This window comes from Salmo trutta, chromosome 25 (genome assembly GCF_901001165.1).
Source record: "Salmo trutta chromosome 25, fSalTru1.1, whole genome shotgun sequence".
In the NCBI taxonomy this organism is placed as follows: domain Eukaryota; kingdom Metazoa; phylum Chordata; class Actinopteri; order Salmoniformes; family Salmonidae; genus Salmo; species Salmo trutta.
The window spans coordinates 7,558,069-7,576,064 of NC_042981.1; the positions used below are offsets into that span (position 1 = coordinate 7,558,069).

Consider the following 17,996-nt stretch of genomic DNA (forward strand, 5'->3'; position numbering starts at 1 on the left):
AGTATTCTACAATCTGCAAAAACACTACATTAATTGCTGTAGTATATTCAGCATTTTTCTATTACTACAATTTTTATACTGTAGTTAACTGTAAATACTACAGTGAATACTACAGTAAAGTCTGCAAAAACACTACAGTGACCATGTATTATTTATACCATAGTATTTTGTCATGTGGCTTCCATAAAGTTGTTGAACAATCTTGGGCAGATGGATATTACATCCAATCTACTGTCAACTGTCAAACCTGAGACTGGTGTGTTGTTGGTAAGTAGATACATTTTGTTTATAACTAGCAAGCTAGGTTAGCTAGGTTAGATAGCTAGCTACATGTCATTATTATATTAACTCTTGTTTGCCTTCAGTCATGACCGCTAGTGAGCATTGAGTATCAATGAGCATTGATGAAAAACGAGGCTAAATCAGGTAGTGCAGTGTCCCTTTAAGAGGATGTTATTCGCAGGGCATCTTCCAGGTAGGTGCTGGTACTACACATCACATTGGTTCGCATTGTAACTTGAAACTGCTGAATTGTTCCTTCTTAATCCGTCACTTAACACGACCAATTCTTATAGCTTTTAGCCGTACCCTCATTCTTGTTCTTCTCTGCTCCTCTGGGGATGTAGAGGTGAATCCAGGCCCTGCAGTGCCTGGCTCCACTCCTACTCCCCAGGCGCTCTCTTTTGATGACTTCTGTAACCGTAATAACCTTGGTTTCATGCATGTTAACATTAGAAGCCTCCTCCCTAAGTTTGTTTTATTCACTGCTTTAGCACACTCTGCCAACCCGGATGTCCTAGCTGTGTCTGAATCTTGGCTTAGGAAGTCCACCAAAAATTCTGAAATCTTCATCTGGGGGGGCGGTGTTGCAATCTACTGCAGAGATAGCCTGCAGAGTTCTGTCCTGCTATCCAGGTCTGTACCCAAACAATTTGAACTTCTACTTTTAAAAATCCACCTCTCCAAAAACAAGTCTCTCACCGTTACCGCCTGCTATAGACACCCCTCGGCCCCTAGCTGTGCTCTGGACACCATATGTGAACTGATTGCCCCCATCTATCTTCAGAGCTCGTGCTACTAGGTGACCTAAACTGGGACATGCTTAACACTCCAGCCATCCTACAATCCAAGCTTGATGCCCTCAATCTCACACAAATTATTAATGAACCCACCAGGTACAACCCCAAAGCCGCAAACACTGGCACCCTCATAGATATCATCCTAACCAACGTGCCCTCTAAATACACCTCTGCTGTTTTCAACCAAGATCTCAGCGATCACTGCCTCATTGCCTGCACCCGTAATGGGTCAGCGGTCAAACGACCTCCACTCATCACTGTCAAACGCTCCCTGAAACATTTCAACGAGCAAGCCTTTCTAATGGACCTGGCCCTGGTATCCTGGAAGGATATTGACCTCATCCCGTCAGTAGAGGATGCCTGGTTATTTTTTTTAAATGCCTTCCTCACCATCTTAAATAAGCATGCCCCTTTCAAGAAATTTAGAACCAGGAACAGATATAGCCCTTGGTTCTCCCCAGACCTGACTGCCCTTAACCAACACAAAAATATCCTGTGGCGTTCTGCATTAGCATCGAACTGCCCCCGCGATATGCAACTTTTCAGGGAAGTTAGAAACCAATACACACAGGCAGTTAGAAACGCCAAGGCTAGCTTTTTCAAACAGAAATTTGCTTCCTGCAACTCAAACTCTAAAAAGTTCTGGGACATTGTAAATTCCATGGAGAATAAGAACACCTCCTCTCAACTGCCCACTGCACTGAGGATAGGAAACTCTGTCACCACCGATAAGCCCACTATAATTGAGAATTTCAATAAGCATTTTTCTACGGCTGGCCATGCTTTCCACCTAACTACCCCTACTGCATTCAATAGCACTGCACCCCCCACAGCTACTCGCCCAAGCCTCCCCCATTTCTCCTTCTCCCAAATCCATTCAGCTGATGTTCTGAAAGAGCTGCAAAATCTGGAACCCTACAAATCACCTGGGCTTGACAATCTGGACCCTTTCTTTCTAAAATTATCTGCAGAAATTATTGCAACCCCTATTACTAGCCAGTTCAATCTCTCTTTCGTGTCGTCTGAGATTCCCATAGATTGGAAAGCAGCTGCTGTCATCCCCCTCTTCAAAGGAGGTGACACTCTTGACCCAAATTGCTACAGACCCTATATCCATCCTACCCTGCCTTTCTAAGGTCTTCGAAAGCCAAGTCAAGAAACAGATTACCGACCATTTCGAATCCCACCGCACCCTCTCCGCTATGCAATCTGGTTTCAGAGCTGGTCATGGGTGCACCTCAGCCACGCTCAAGGTCCTAAACGACATCGTAACCGCCATCGATAAGAAACAATACTGTGCTGCCGTATTCATTGACCTGGCCAAAGCTTTTGACTCTGTTAATCACCACATCCTCATCGGCAGACTCAGTAGCCTTGGTTTCTCAAACGATTGCATCGCCTGGTTCACCAACTACTTCTCTGACAGAGTTCAGTGTGTCAAATCGGAGGGCCTGCTGTCCGGAACCTCTGGCAGTCTCTATGGGGGTACCTCAGGGTTCAATTCTTGGGCCAACTCTTTTCTCTGTATACATCAATGATGTCGCTCTTGCTGCTGGTGAATCTCTGATCCACCTCTACGCAGACGACACCATTCTGTATACTTCTGGCCCTTCTTTGGACACTGTGTTAACAACCCTCCAGACGAGCTTCAATGCCATTCAACTCTCCTTCCGTGGTCTCCAACTGCTCCTAAACACAAGTAAAACTAAATGCATGCTCTTCAACCGATCGCTGCCTGCACCTGCCCGCCTGTCCAGCATCACTTCTCTGGACGGTTCTAACTTAGAATTTGTGGACAACTACAAATACCTAGGTGTCTGGTTAGACTGTAAACTCTCCTTCCAGACTCACATCAATCATCTCCAATCCAAAGTTAAATCTAGATTTGGCTTCCTATTTTGCAACAAAGCATCCTTCACTCATGCTGCCAAACATACCCTCGTAAAACTGACCATCCTACCAATCCTCGACTTCGGCGATGTCATTTACAAAATAGCCTCCAATACTCTACTCAATAAACTGGATGCAGTCTATCACAGTGCCATCCGTTTTGTCACCAAAGCCCCATATACTACCCACCACTGCGACCTGTACGCTCTCGTTGGCTGGCCTTCGCTTCATAATCGTCGCCAAACACATTGGCTCCAGGTCATCTACAAGACCCTGCTAGGTAAAGTCCCCCCTTATCTCCGCTCACTGGTCACCATAGCAGCACCCACCTGTAGCACGCGCTCCAGCAGGTATATCTCTCTGGTCACCCCTAAAGCCAACTCCTCCTTTGGTCGTCTCTCCTTCCAGTTCTCTGCTGCCAATGACTGGAACGAACTACAAAAATCTCTGAAACTGGAAACACTTATCTCCCTCACTAGCTTTAAGCACCAGCTATCAGAGCAGCTCCCAGATCACTGCACCTGTACATAGCCCATCTATAATTTAGCCCAAACTACTACCTCTTCCCCTACTGTATTTATTTATTTTATTTTATTTATTCTGCTCCTTTGCACCATATTATTTATATTTTAACTTTGAACTTTCTTCAAACTACAAATCTACCATTCCAGTGTTTTACTTGCTATACTTTATTTACTTTGCCACCATGGCCTTTTTGCCTTTACCTCCCTTATCTCACATCATTTGCTCACATTGTATATAGTCTTATTTTTTTCTACTACATCATTGATGGTATGTTGTTTTACTCCATGTGTAACTCTGTGTTTTTGTATGTTGTCGAACTGCTTTGCTTTATCTTGGCCAGGTCGCAATTGTAAATGAGAACTTGTTCTCAACTTGCCTACCTGGTTAAATAAAGGACTTGTTCTCAACTTGCCTACCTGGTTAAATAAAGGTGAAATAAATAAATAAATAAAAGTTTTTCAAGATAATTACAACAAAAACATTTAAACATAAAAAAACTTACCATAGTTGTCCTTGGAGTCCCATCCCTTGTTGTTTCTCCAGTGGCTCCCCCAGTCTCCCCCCACCCCTACCCCAGTCCCAGTCTCCCCGGTCTTCACCCCAGCCCCTGTCCCAGTCTCCCCGGTCTTCACCCCAGCCCCTGTCCCAGTCTCCCCGGTCTTCACCCCAGCCCCTGTCCCAGTCCCCCCGGTCTTCACCCCAGCCCCTGTCCCAGTCCCCCCAATCTCCATCCCAACCCTTGTCCCAGTCCCAGTACCCCTGGTCTTCACCCCAGCCCCTGTCCCAGTCTCGGTCCACACGGTCACCGCCCCTGTCCCTGTACTAGTCCCCCCAGTTTCAACCCCAGTCCCCCCGGTCTCCACCCTAGTCCCAGTCCCCCCGGTCTCCGTCCCAGTCCCCCGCATCTCCACCCTAGTCCCAGTCCCCCCGGTCTCAGCCCCAGTCCCAGTCCCAGTCCCCCGCGTCTCCACCCTAGTCCCAGTCCCCCGCGTCTTCGCCCCTGTCCCAGTCCCCCCGGTCTCCGCCCCAGTCCCAGTCCCCCCGGTCTCCGCCCCAGTCCCAGTCCCCCGCGTCTCCACCCCAGTCCCAGTCCCCCCAGTCTCCACCCCAGTCCCAGTCCCCCCGGTCTCCACCCCAGTCCCCCCGGTCTCCACCCCTGTCCCAGTCCCCCCGGTCTCTACCCCTGTCCCAGTCCCCCCGGTCTCCGTCCCAGTCCCCCCGGTCTCCACCCCTGTCCCAGTCCCTCTGGTCCCACTAAGCACAGGTTCCTGTCCCTCAGGGTCATAGTTGTAGTCCTCTGTGGGCTGCTCCTGTTCCTCCAGGCTGGCCCTGCCGCCTAGCCCACTCTCAGTCTCAGCTTGGTCCGGGTACTCCCAGAACAGAGCCAAGAACAGCTTCTTGTGGCCGAGCCACTCCTTTGAGAACAGGGACCAGTCGTTGCGGCCCCCATCCCCCCCCTCCTTTGCCAGGTCCATCTCCATCTCTGTTTCTGTCTGGGGGTCCTCAACCACCTCAATGGTCACCTGGGGGGATGGGGAGGAGAGAGAAAGAAATTGAGGGGGGGGGGGGTATATTGGTAAAGGGGGTCATTTGGGATACAGAGATGGAGTCCCAGACTGATGCAGTTGATGGCCAGCATTTACTGAACACACAGTACTTTCCCAGATGACTGTAAAGCAACACTGATCACACATACAGCAGCCTTCAGAAAGTATTCACACACTTTGACTTTTTTCCACATTTTGTTGTGTTATAAAGATTAAAATGGATTTAATTGTCATGTTTTGTTAGCCATCCTCACAGAATACTGTGTAATGTCAAAGTAGTAGAAAAAAAATAAAGATTTACAAATAAAACACTAATATATCTTCATTACATAAGTACTCAACCCCCTGAGTCAATACATGTTAGAATCACCTTTAGCAGCGATTACAGCTGTGAGTCTCTAAGAGCTATGAATTGTGCAATATTTGCAGATTATTCTTTTTACCGATTCTTCAAGCTCTGTCAAGTTGTTTGTTGATCATTGCTAGACAGGCAATTTCATGTCTTGCCAATAGATTTTCAAGCTGATTAAATCAGAACTGTAACTAGGCCACTCAGGAACATTCAATGTTGTATTGGTAAGCAACTCCAGTGTAGATTTGGCCTTGTGTTTTAGGTTATTGTCCTGTTGAAAGGTGAATTTGTCTCCCAGTGTCTGGTGGAAAGCTGACTGAAACAGGTTTTATTCTAAGATTTTGTGCTTAGCTCTATTCCATGTATTTTAGTCCTGAAAGAATTCCACAGTCCTTGCCGATGACAAGCATACCCATAACCTGATGCAGCAAATATGAAGAGAGGTACTCAGTGATGTGTTGTGTTGGATTTGCTCCAAACATAACTCTTTGTATTCAGGACATAAAGTACATTTTTTGGCCCAATTTTGTGCAGTTTTACTTTAGTGCCTTTTCTGCATATTGAAGTGGTACTGTACTGTACTGTATAGAACCTCTGCATATTGAAACTGTACTGTACTGTATAGGACCTCTGCATATTGAAACTGTACTGTACTGTACTGTACTGTACTGAATAGGACCTCTGTATATTGAAGCTGTACTGTACTGAATAGGACCTCTGTATATTGAAGCTGTACTGTACTGTATAGGACCTCTGCATATTGAAGCTGTACTGTACTGCATAGGACCTCTGTATATTGAAGCTGTACTGTACTGTACTGAATAGGACCTCAGTATATTAAAACTGTATTGTACTGTACTGTACTGTACTGCATAGGACCTCTGTATATTGAAGCTGTACTGTACTGTATAGGACCTCTGTATATTGAAGCTGTACTGTACTGTATAGGACCTCTGTATATTGAAGCGTGACTGTACTCTACTGTATAAAACCTCTGCATATTGAAGCTGTACTGTACTGTACAGGACCTCTGCATATTGAAGCTGTACTGTACTGTACTGTACTGTATAGGACCTCTGTATTTTGAAGCTGTATTGTACTCTACTGTATAAAACCTCTGCATATTGAAGCTGTACTGTACTGTACTGTACAGGACCTCTGTATATTGAAGCTGTACTGTACTGAATAGGACCTCTGCATATTAAAACTGTATTGTACTGTACTGTACTGTACTGTATAGGACCTCTGTATATTGAAGCTGTACTGTACTATATAGGACCTCTGTATATTGAAGCGTTACTGTACTGTACAGGACCTCTGTATATTGAAGCTGTACTGTACTGAATAGGACCTCTGCATATTAAAACTGTATTGTACTGTACTGTATAGGACCTCTGTATATTGAAGCTGTACTGTACTGTACTGTACTGTATAGGACCTCTGCATATTGAAGCTGTACTGTACTGTATAGGACCTCTGCATATTGAAGCTAAGGTCTGTTTTGTCCCTCTTGTCTGAGCGGTAATTATAAGAGTGTATTAGGCCTCACTACGACCCATTAGAGGCTGTGACTCGTACATAGCTGTGGATCTGAAGGATAGCCACTTCCACCCTTAATGCCCCAAACAAACCATACATGAACCAAGCCACTCCAGTCAAATATTTACTGTATATTGTCAATCAGGAGATTGTAATGTACAGAATGTTAGTCATTTATTAACAGTGAAGAGACCAGGCCAGTGTTTGTGTGCAAGACAGAGATATTTGAACACCCTCATTTATATTTTGGATCTACTGCGTTCTATTCTATTCTACTCTACTGTTGTATTCTATTCCCCATAGTGCACCAGTACAGTCTGGTATGGTTCACTCAGCTGGTCAAGCTATGACCTCCCACAGTCAAAACCAATGAATTCCAGCCAACGTGATAACAAGGTGAAAAGCCCATTAAAGCAGTCGAGGGTAAAGCAGTCGAGGGCTCCCAAAGAAAGATTGAAAATTAAACCAAATATATTTGTCTGGTTCCTATAAACAAGAAGAGGATGGCCCAATCCCACTTGGATGAAGAACACATGTTCCTTGTTATAAAAAAACGAGGCGCTCTCAATTTCTGGATACCTGGACTTCTCTTGTGTCGGTTTTACCCCAAAGTCTAACTTAATTTATTTTCAAATCCACTTGCACATATAAACCATCTCTGTAATAACCCAAAATATTAAATAAAACCTCTGTATAAAAAAACGTCCTGGTAGATAATTGAGAGCGGCTGCTCTTGGAGAGCATGTTAATACGCTGACCTTTCACCCCTTAGATTTGTCTGTTTTTCGGCTCAGGGATTCAAACCAGTGACCTTTCAGTTATTGGCCCAACGCTCCCAGCCGCTAGGCTACCTGCCACCCTTAGTTTTAATGCAGGGGTGTGTGTGTGTGTGTGTGTGTGTGTGTGTGTGTGTGTGTGTGTGTGTGTGTGTGTGTGTGTGGCGCTCACGGTAATGCTGTGCTGAATATCATTCCTCTGGGAGCTGCCATTAAAAACACCCTGAGATCTTTGATGTGAATACTCTATGCTTTCAGTCATCCTTCCCTTTCTGCTAGAATGAACTGGTACTACAGAGTCCCACCTGTACAGTATGTTGTGGTTATTATATTAGGGTGTGTGGGTTAGGGTTCTACCTGTATATTAGGGTTTTGAGATCCCAGGTCTGCGTTGGCCAACTCAGGGAAGTTCCTGAGGTCCAGGATGAAGGGTTCTGGTTCCTCCTCTGGTTCTGGTTTGGGCAGAACCCCCTGGGACCAGCCCCGGCGTCGGGGTCTCTGGGAGGGCTGGGTGGAGGACGCCAAGCTTTGCAGCTGGTTCTGTTGTTGGAGATCCTCCAGAGTCTCACCCACATCGCCACCCAGGCTGGCCTGAGATATTGCCTGTTAAAAAATAGAGAGATACCTTTTTTTCATGCATCACCTCATACAGGTTGACAGTAGAATCCAGTATTTGATCCGTTGACATGATCTCTGACATCATTCACATTGATATATTGACTCGATCCATTGAGAGTCGGTATCTCTTTTGTTGGCTGGGTGGGGCTGGAGGAATGGGATGGGAGGTTGGAGGTAGAGGCCCACTTCTTTTTCCTCTTTATACTGAATTTATTATTACTTAAACATTTAAAAAAAATTGATCAAAATGATTAATACTTGTAGTTATTTACCTTCTGTAATGTTTTATTTTACTATCTCTTATTTTTTTCTTCTTTGAGTGGCAGCCCACAGGGACAATGTAGAAAGAATTAATTCAAAATATATAGAATATGAAATTATATCAATTAAAATATTGTACCTGGCTGTAACTTACCTCAACGAAAAAATAAACCCCAAAATAATAAAATTATAATAATTGGCCACAAAAACTATTTTTTGTCGGAATGTTTTCAAGATGTTGTGAAATGTTCAGAGAGAATAACAATGTCCAATTGTCTTGCTGATAATCTTGTAAATGTTGACGGAAGAACATTCCTGTGACATTACAGAACATTTCACACATAGTCAGACAAGGTCATTTCCGTGTAAAAGGACCCATGAGCACCAACATGTGAAGGTCATTTCCGTGTAAAAGGACACATGAGCACCAACATGTGAAAGTCATTTCCGTGTAAAAGGACACATGAGCACCAACATGTGAAGGTCATTTCCGTGTAAAAGGACACATGAGCACCAACATGTGAAGGTAATTTCCGTGTAAAAAGCCCCATGAGCAGCAACATGTGAAGGTTATAGAAGCATGTCAAACCTGGTGTCGAATGAAAGCTAAGAGTCTATATGTTTGATATATCAAAACCTCTCTTCCACTGACATACTGTTATGTTCAGCTCATAGTGTCTCCTGTTACTGTCCTCTCTTCCACTGACATACTGTTATGTTCAGCTCATAGTGTCTCCTGTTACTGTCCTCTCTTCCACTGACTGTTATCTTCAGCTCATAACTGTTTTCTTTCTCTAAGATGTCATCTGGAGGTCAAAGCAAGTGTTAAAACAGTCTGAACAACCCCCCTGTCTCTCCCTCCCGCCCTCTCTCTCTGCCCTCTCTTTCTCTCCCTCCCTCCCGCCCTCTCTCTCTGATCTGAGACAAATGAGGACAATGACGCAAAACAAAACACTTAACAGGATGAAATACATACAACACAGGTCTTGATTCCCTCTTTACAGAGAAGAGTCAGTCAGTCAGTCAGTCAATCTCTCCATCAGTCAGTCAGTCAGTCAGTCAGTCCATTAGTCAGTCAGTCAGTCCGCCTCTCCATCAGTCAGTCAGTCAGTCAGTCTCTCCATCAGTCAGTCAGTCAGTCAGTCCATTAGTCAGTCAGTCAGTCCGCCTCTCCTTCTGTCTGTCAGTCAGTCCGTCAGTCAGTCTGTCAGTTAGTCCATCTATCCTTCTGTCTGTCAGTCATTCAGTCCGTCAGTCCATATATCTTTCTGTCAGTCAGTCATTCAGTCAGTCCATTAGTCAGATAGTCAGTCAGTCAGTCAGTCAGTTAGTCCATCTATCCTTCCGTCAGTCAGTCAGTCAGACCATCTATCTTTCTGTCAGTCAGTCTCTCCGTCTGTCAGTCAGTCTGTTAGTCCATCTATCTTTCTGTCAGTCAGTCTTTCAGTCATTCAGTCAGTCAATCAGTCCGTCTCTCCATCAGTCAGTCAGTCTGTCTGTCTGTCAGTCAGTCTGTCAGTCAGTCAGTCAGTTAGTCCATCTATCCTTCTGTCAGTCAGTCAGTCAGTCAGTCAGTCAGTCTCTCCATCAGTTAGTCAGTCAGTCAGTCAGTCAGTCAGTCAGTCAGTCAGTCAGTCAGTCAGTCAGTCAGTCAGTCAGTCAGTCAGTTAGTCCATCTATCCTTCTGTCTGTCAGTCAGTCAGTCAGTCTCTCCATCAGTTAGTCAGTCAGTTACTCAGTCAGTCAGTCAGTCAGTTAGTCAGTCCGTCAGTCAGTCAGTCCGTCAGTCAGTCAGTCATTCAGTCAGTCAGTTACTCAGTCAGTCAGTCTGTTAGTCAGTCAGTCCGTCTCCCCATCGGTCAGTCAGTCAGTTAGTCAGTCCGTCAGTCAGTCATTCAGTCAGTCTACATCACATCTGGTTGGCGTTAGCAGTAATACCATCTGTAGGGATGGAGAAGGTCTGTTTAGACCTGGAGGGAGGCTCGGGTGGTACAAGCAGGTAGAGTATCAAACAGACACACACACACACACACACACACACACACACACACACACACACACACACACACGCACGCACACACACACACACACACACACACACACACGCACACACATGGATCTCCATCATCTGGTTCACTTTAGTATGTGGTCAGTGAGTCTGGGCCAAGAGAGAGAGAGACGCCACATCAAATCCAGCTGAGTCACTTGACATTGTCTGTCTGTCTGTCTGTCTGTCTGTCTGTCTGTCTGTCTGTCTGTCTGTCTGTCTGTCTGTCTGTCTGTCTGTCTGTCTGTCTGTCTGTCTGTCTGTCTGTCTAACCCATCACTATCTGTCTGTCTGTCTGTCTGTCTGTCTGTCTGTCTGTCTGTCTGTCTGTCTGTCAGTCATTCAGCCATTCAGTCCGTCTATCCTTCTGTCTGTCAGTCAGTCAGTCAGTCAGTCAGTCAGTCAGTCAGTCAGTCTGTCTGTCTATCATTCATTCAGTCAGTCCGTCAGTCCATCTATCCTTCTGTCAGTCAGTCCGTCAGTCCAGAAGCTTTTTGTGAATATGGAACATTTCTAGGATATTTTATTTCAGCTCATGAAACATGGGACCAACACTTTACATGTTGTGTTTATATTTAGTTCAGTGTAATATGTCTTTCAGCAGAGGCTTTTATTCAAATGTGTGGAAAGAAGGAACTAAATGGTTCTGCTTAACTTCACAGAGCCAATCGGATGCCCTCATCCATATTAACATCAACATCACCAAGGCAACCGGTTCCACAGACGATTCGTTTTTTTAAAAATGCATCTTTCCATCTTCTCTGAGTGACTGGGTTTATAATGGTCAGAGAGTTGGGAGAACATCTTTCCATCTTCTCTGAGTGACTGGGTTTATAATGGTCAAAGAGTTGGGAGAACATCTTTCCATCTTCTCTGAGTGACTGGGTTTATAATGGTCAGAGAGTTGGGAGAACATCTTTCCATCTTCTCTGAGTGACTGGGTTTATAATGGTCAGAGAGTTGGGAGAACATCTTTCCATCTTCTCTGAGTGACTGGGTTTATAATGGTCACAGAGTTGGGAGAACATCTTTCCATCTTCTCTGAGTGACTGGGTTTATAATGGTCAAATAGTTGGGAGAACATCACCCAGGGGGATATATAGGATCCTAATACCACTACTTTAACACACACAAGGACACACACACACGCACACATACACACACACGTACATGCACGCACACACACACACACACGCACAGACACACGCACACATACACACACGCACACACAGACATGCACACACACGCACACACACAGACATGCACACACACACCTACACACAAACACACACACGCACGCGCACACAAACACACACATACGCACACAACAAGGTAATTTCACACGGACACTTTGTGACTAAATTGGAGTTGCATGACTGGAGAACGTACAGCGCCATAAGGAACTAGATATATTCATGTGAGACTTCTAAAATCATGCTGTTATGCTTCCAATGAATTATTTCAGATCTCTCTGTGTGTGTATGCACGGTGTGAGTGCACGTGCGTGTCTGTGTGTGTGTGTGAGTGTGTGCGTGCGTGCGTGCTAATGTTCCACTGAAACATTAGCTTATGTTTCTTCCTCATTAAAACTTTGAGCTGAGCTTGCAGTGTGTGTCCCCAGCAGGCTATACTTTCATACCTACATGATGGTATACAGTTTCAGATGAACCTCAATTAGGGCGCCGGACATTTGAGAGATTTCCAGACCACACAGTCATCTCCTGCTACCATATTGAAGAGCAACATGAACTTCTGAACGTGGCGAAGAATTTATCACCCTCCGTGAAATGGCGGCATCGGCTTTAGCTCCCCTCTAAGAGGGGGAACCGGACAATCTTCCAGAATGATTTGGTTTAACAATATACCAGAGCCTTTACTCTAGTTCTACCCCTCCATCCCTGCTGCTCTCTGTCTTCACACACACACACGCACACGCACACGCACACACACACACACATCACACGAGAGTCATATCCAATATCGCTGCATACATTCCAGGCCAGATTTTGGATTAGTAAGTGGTTGTTTGTGTGTAAAACAGGCGTCCCTCAAACGTTCAGCCTCGCCGGCTCACTCTGACCTACGTGACCCAACCTCTCGCTTCAATGAAAACACATACCCCAGCACTCTACGGAGAGAGAGAGGGAGGGGGCAAGAGAGGGAGGGGGTGGAAGAGAGGGGAGGAAGAGAATAAGATAGAGGGAGGGAGAGAGAGAGAGGGGAGAAAGAGAATAAGATAGAGGGAGAGAGAGGGGAGAAAGATAATAAGATAGAGAGAGAGAGAGAGGGGGGAGAAAGAGAATAAGATAGAGGGAGAGAGAGAGAGGGGAGAAAGAGAATAAGATAGAGGGAGAGAGAGAGGGGAGGAAGAGAATTAGATAGAGGGAGAGAGAGAGGGGAGGAAGAGAATTAGATAGAGGGAGAGAGAGAGAGAGAGAGAGGGGGAAGAGAATAAGATAGAGGGAGAGAGAGAGAGAGGGGGGAGAAAGAGAATAAGATAGAGAGAGGGAGTGAGAGGGAGAGAAAAAAAGAGAGATCCGGATAGGGAGAGATGATGCCCTGTGACATCGTTGCTTTCATCACTCGACTGGCGCTGTGCTACTTTTCAACCTCCGGGTGAAGTGTGTTCCTACCCCCCCCCCCCCACCACCACGCCGGGCCGAGCGAGGGAGAGATAGACAGAGAGAGAGAGAGAGATATCTCTAGAGTGAAGGATATAGGGTTTCTGTGTTTTAGCAACAGCCCGTAAATCGAGAGGTAGAAAGACAAGAGGTAGCTCTCTAACTAACAACATACACTGCAGTTCAGCTCAGCTTCATTCGACAGATCTTTACCAGGTCATTTATGTGTTACGTTGATGAGGAATAAGAGGAAGAGTGGAGAGGAAACAACATAAAACTCAAAGCAATGTTCTCTGGACAGACAGACAGACGGACGGACGAACGGACGGACGGACGGACGGACAAACGGATAGATCTTAAACGTCAACGACCGCCACTGATAGATAGAGAGAAAGAGAATGAGAGAGAGAATGAGAGAGAGAGAGAGAATGAGAGAGAGAGAACGAGAGAAAGAGAACGAGAGAGAGAATGAGGACCCCTCCCCAGTTCTGTAAATCATCTTTTAGTGTACTAGCCAAAGGCTACACTTGCTTAATCCTCTGACCTCTGACCCTTTACTTCTGACATGCTCCCTGAACCCTGGAAGACACATGATCACTAGTAACTGAGTCATAACTGTATAGCATAGTAATAACAGCATAAAACAAATACAGGTCTATGTAAAGTGCAATGCCTTCATCTTCATACAGATTAGAATACAGCCCATCGCTGTCTAAACTGGAGAAAGTCTATGGAGAAAGTCTATGGAGAAAGTCTATGGAGCAAGTCTATTCAGCAACATAATATATCCATATATATGCCATTTAGCAGATGCCTTTACCCAAAACGGTGTACAGTCATTTGTGCGAATCCAGCCCACAATCCTGACGTTGCAAGCGCCATACTCTACCAACTGAGGCCTCCAGGATCACAGTAGACAACCACACTGGCAGACCTGAAGGGGGTATTTGGGGTCTGATGGGTGTCATCAGGGTGTCATCATAACTGGACCATCTCCTTATCGGCCCAAAATAACGGTCTCTGCTACTGTCCCTGTCAGCCCCTGAACTGCCTGAAATCATTCCCTCTGCAGTATATTATTTGATGTTTCCAATTGTTTGACTACAAACGTAAAGAGAAGACATACGTTTCTAGTGCCCTTCCCAGCTACCAATCCCCTCAGTTTTCACCGAAGTGAATGCGCAATGGAGCCACTTTGGACTACTCCATCGTTGTTCACGGTCTCTGCACTATTGGGCTCTCAGAATTAAGAGTTTCACCCGATAGATTTACCTTATGATGTATGCTGCCAATTCCTAAACAATAATGTCATTTCAGACTACAATGTGTTACACGCAGCCAAGGTGTGAATGTGACCGTACGCATCAATTCATAAATAGACGCTGTGAAGTTTCAGCCCATTTCCCATTTCCCAATCATAAGACAGTTTATGAAAGTTTAGATTTTTTGTTGTTGATAAAATTAACAAAAGGACATAAACCCCTCGTTATTGATAAAGTGGGTAGGCTATTACCTCCGCGGTCGAAGTGCTCCTGCCGTTGGGGACTGCGCTTTTTTGACTGTTGGTGGGGAAGCTCTTGACTGACACCTGGATGGTCGCCAAGAGGACAACACACAGTAGCTGAACCTGCCTGCGTATCTTCTGCATGTTTTCTCCACGTTGGGACAAAGTCCGCTGGTGTTGGGCTGCTGTGGTCGGTTTCTCCTTTGATCTTTAGAAGCCCTTAGCGTCCTGGACACGTTTTCAGAACCTTAGCCTTTGGTCCATAAATATAATCAATATAAATGCAAAATCAAGATATGATACTTAATCCAACATTGTCTAAAAGTGAACTGAGCTTTTCAGAGCTGGACCTGAACTTTTAACAAATTTGATGCGTTTTACCAGTGCTATTTGCTTTCCAAATGCGCCGTTATGTTGACGCTCAAAAGTTGCTTGGAACTTTTGGTGCTGTAATCAATAATTCCCGTCGATTCCTCTCCGGCTTATATCCACACGTGTTCTCGTATCAAAACCGTTCAGAAGCTGGTATCTAGGCTATGTATCCTTCGTTGACTTCACACGGTCTCATTCCTTGCTCGCTTTCCGTGCACGCGTCTTCTCTGCGCTGCTTGTTGCGACCTTATACTCCTTTGAAATAAGTTGTTATAATTGTAGGTAGGGAACTTTGTCTAACCATTATTACTGCAAATGTACACATAAATCTTTTCCCATGCAGTCTGGGAAAATATTTCTATAGTTAGTTGTAAGGAACCTCTTCTTTGAATGCTTGAGAACAACTGTTTGTCATCTACAGCCCACTGGTTTTGATACCGCATGTCTCTCTGTCACCATCTGTTCAGGACCAGACTATGGCATGTGGGGCCCTGGGGCACCTACCTCCAGCCCCGCCCCCCCCTTATAGCATATTTTTTACAAATTTGACCATTGCTTGTGATGTGTTCATATGCTATCTGGGTGCCCACGACCTCTATTTGCTGATTTTCTGTGTTGGGGGCCCCCTGGAGGTCAGGCCCCGGGGCATGTGCCCTGTGTTCCAGCTTCAGTAAGCCAGCCCTGCATCTGTTCAGTACCACTCATCTTTGCAGAGTCATAGTAGTACTGGCTTCATTAGCTGAGGGCTGGACCTGCATCTCCCACTGCCAGGGTGACGTTATGGGGGAGGGTCCTACCAGAGAGCCCACAATAAAATAGTGAATGAATGAGAGGCCCGAATGAATGAATGTCTGTGAACGGGAAGATTGAATATGAGCTAAATGAAAGGATGAAAGAGAGAAATGATAACACTGAAGATGTCAAGTAAACAGAGAAGAAAAACAATTTTTTGGGGGGGGGAAGGGGGGGCTTAAATAACTTTTCCCACAGAGTTCCGATTTCTCTTGTTTTCATCTTGTCCATGTGGCAGAATTCCACTTTTTGATTATTTTCCTTGGACTACAGAAGGTTGTAGGTGCCAGGAAATGGAGAGTGTTTTCTCATAGACTGAAGATACATAGATATGAAGTGAAGCAGAGGGGTGTGACTATGTCAAATAAAGTGGGAGCAATGATAAACAGACAGATCTTAATAGCTATCTGGCATGGGTCCAGAGGGGCAGCACCCCCTGATAAATCACAATTAAAAAATAATTAACATAAAAATTAAAACATAACTATTGAAGATCATTTTTTTTTATTACTGTATGGGCGAGGCAGAGCAAAAAACTTGATACATTTGATTAATTTATTTTACTTAACCTTTATTTAAATGCCTCTTCCGACGGCCGTACAGCACCACTGAACCAGCACCACTGAACCCGCACCACTGAACCAGCACCACTGTGTTCAATTACATAGCAAAAGCAATATGAGGGGCCATTTCAAAATGAAACGGAAAGTATGAAGTGGTCTGGCTCATATTCACAAAGTGTCTATAAGTACAAGTGCTGATCTAGGATCAGTTTTGCCTTTTAAAACATCATGAATAAGGGAGGGGGCTGATCCCTGATCAGCACTCTGAGGTGCTTTGTGAATAGGGGCCCCTGTTGTGTAATAAGTTGATGACAATACATTTATAATAAAACACAACTTAGTTACATCATTTGAATGACATTTTGATGCCAGTAACACAAGTTAAACAGTTACAAATAGGTGATCCAATGTAGCCAACAGTGCATTTTTCTTTTATCCACAAAAAATAATAGCTTTTATTATGCACTATTGGTAGCACATCCACGTTATGTTAGAACACTTCCACGTTATGCTGGAACACATCCAAGTTATGTTAGAACACATCCAAGTTATGTTAGAACACATCCAAGTTATGGTAGAACACATCCAAGTTATGCTAGAACACATCCACGTTATGGTAGAACACATCCACATTATGGTGGAACACATCCACGTTATGTTAGAACACATCCAAGTTATGCTAGAACACATCCACGTTATGGTAGAACACATCCACGTTATGGTAGAACACATCCACGTTATGGTGGAACACATCCACGTTATGCTGGAACACATCCACATTATGTTAGAACACATCCAAGTTATGCTAGAACACATCCACGTTATGGTAGAACACATCCACGTTATGGTGGAACACATCCATGTTATGCTGGAACACATCCATGTTATGCTGGAACACTTCCACGTTATGTTAGAACACATCCACGTTATGGTAGAACACATCCACGTTATGGTAGAACACATCCAAGTTATGGTAGAACACATCCAAGTTACGGTAGAACACATCCGTTATGCTAGAACACATCCACGTTATGTTAGAACACATCCTCGTTATGTTAGAACACATCCACGTTATGGTAGAACACATCCACGTTATGTTAGAACACATCCACGTTATGTTAGAACACATCCACGTTATGGTAGAACACATCCAAGTTACGGTAGAACACATCCAAGTTATGGTAGAACACATCCAAGTTATGGTAGAACACATCCAAGTTATGTTAGAACACATCCACGTTATGCTAGAACACATCCACGTTATGTTAGAACACATCCACGTTATGTTAGAACACATACATGTAATTTTCAAGCAGTTGAATGGCAACTGACTCGCTGTGTTTCACACAATAGATGGCTCATCCACGTGAGGCATAAGGACAGTGTTGAAATCTTAAGACGTTTGACATCAGTGCCATATTGTTTTTCTGTGTGCAAACAAGAACAATTTAAATATACAAAAATACATTTTTACACACATCTAGTGCAAATATACTTCTACTTTTTTGCC

General features: G+C 44.6%; 1 protein-coding gene across 1 annotated transcript in view; it reads right to left on the minus strand.

Annotated features, from left to right (window-relative positions):
- LOC115161766 (isthmin-2-like) overlaps nucleotides 1-15,408 on the minus strand; it is a 41,841-nt gene extending 26,433 nt beyond the window's left edge. Inside the window, exons 1-3 of the mRNA XM_029712552.1 lie at nucleotides 14,769-15,408; nucleotides 8,066-8,311; nucleotides 3,997-5,017 (exon numbers count right to left, since the gene is read on the minus strand). Coding sequence (XP_029568412.1) covers nucleotides 3,997-5,017; nucleotides 8,066-8,311; nucleotides 14,769-14,903 — 1,402 coding nt within the window. The 5' untranslated portion in view covers nucleotides 14,904-15,408. The remainder of the gene's footprint in view (nucleotides 1-3,996; nucleotides 5,018-8,065; nucleotides 8,312-14,768) is intronic.
- Nucleotides 15,409-17,996: the final 2,588 nt, after the last annotated feature.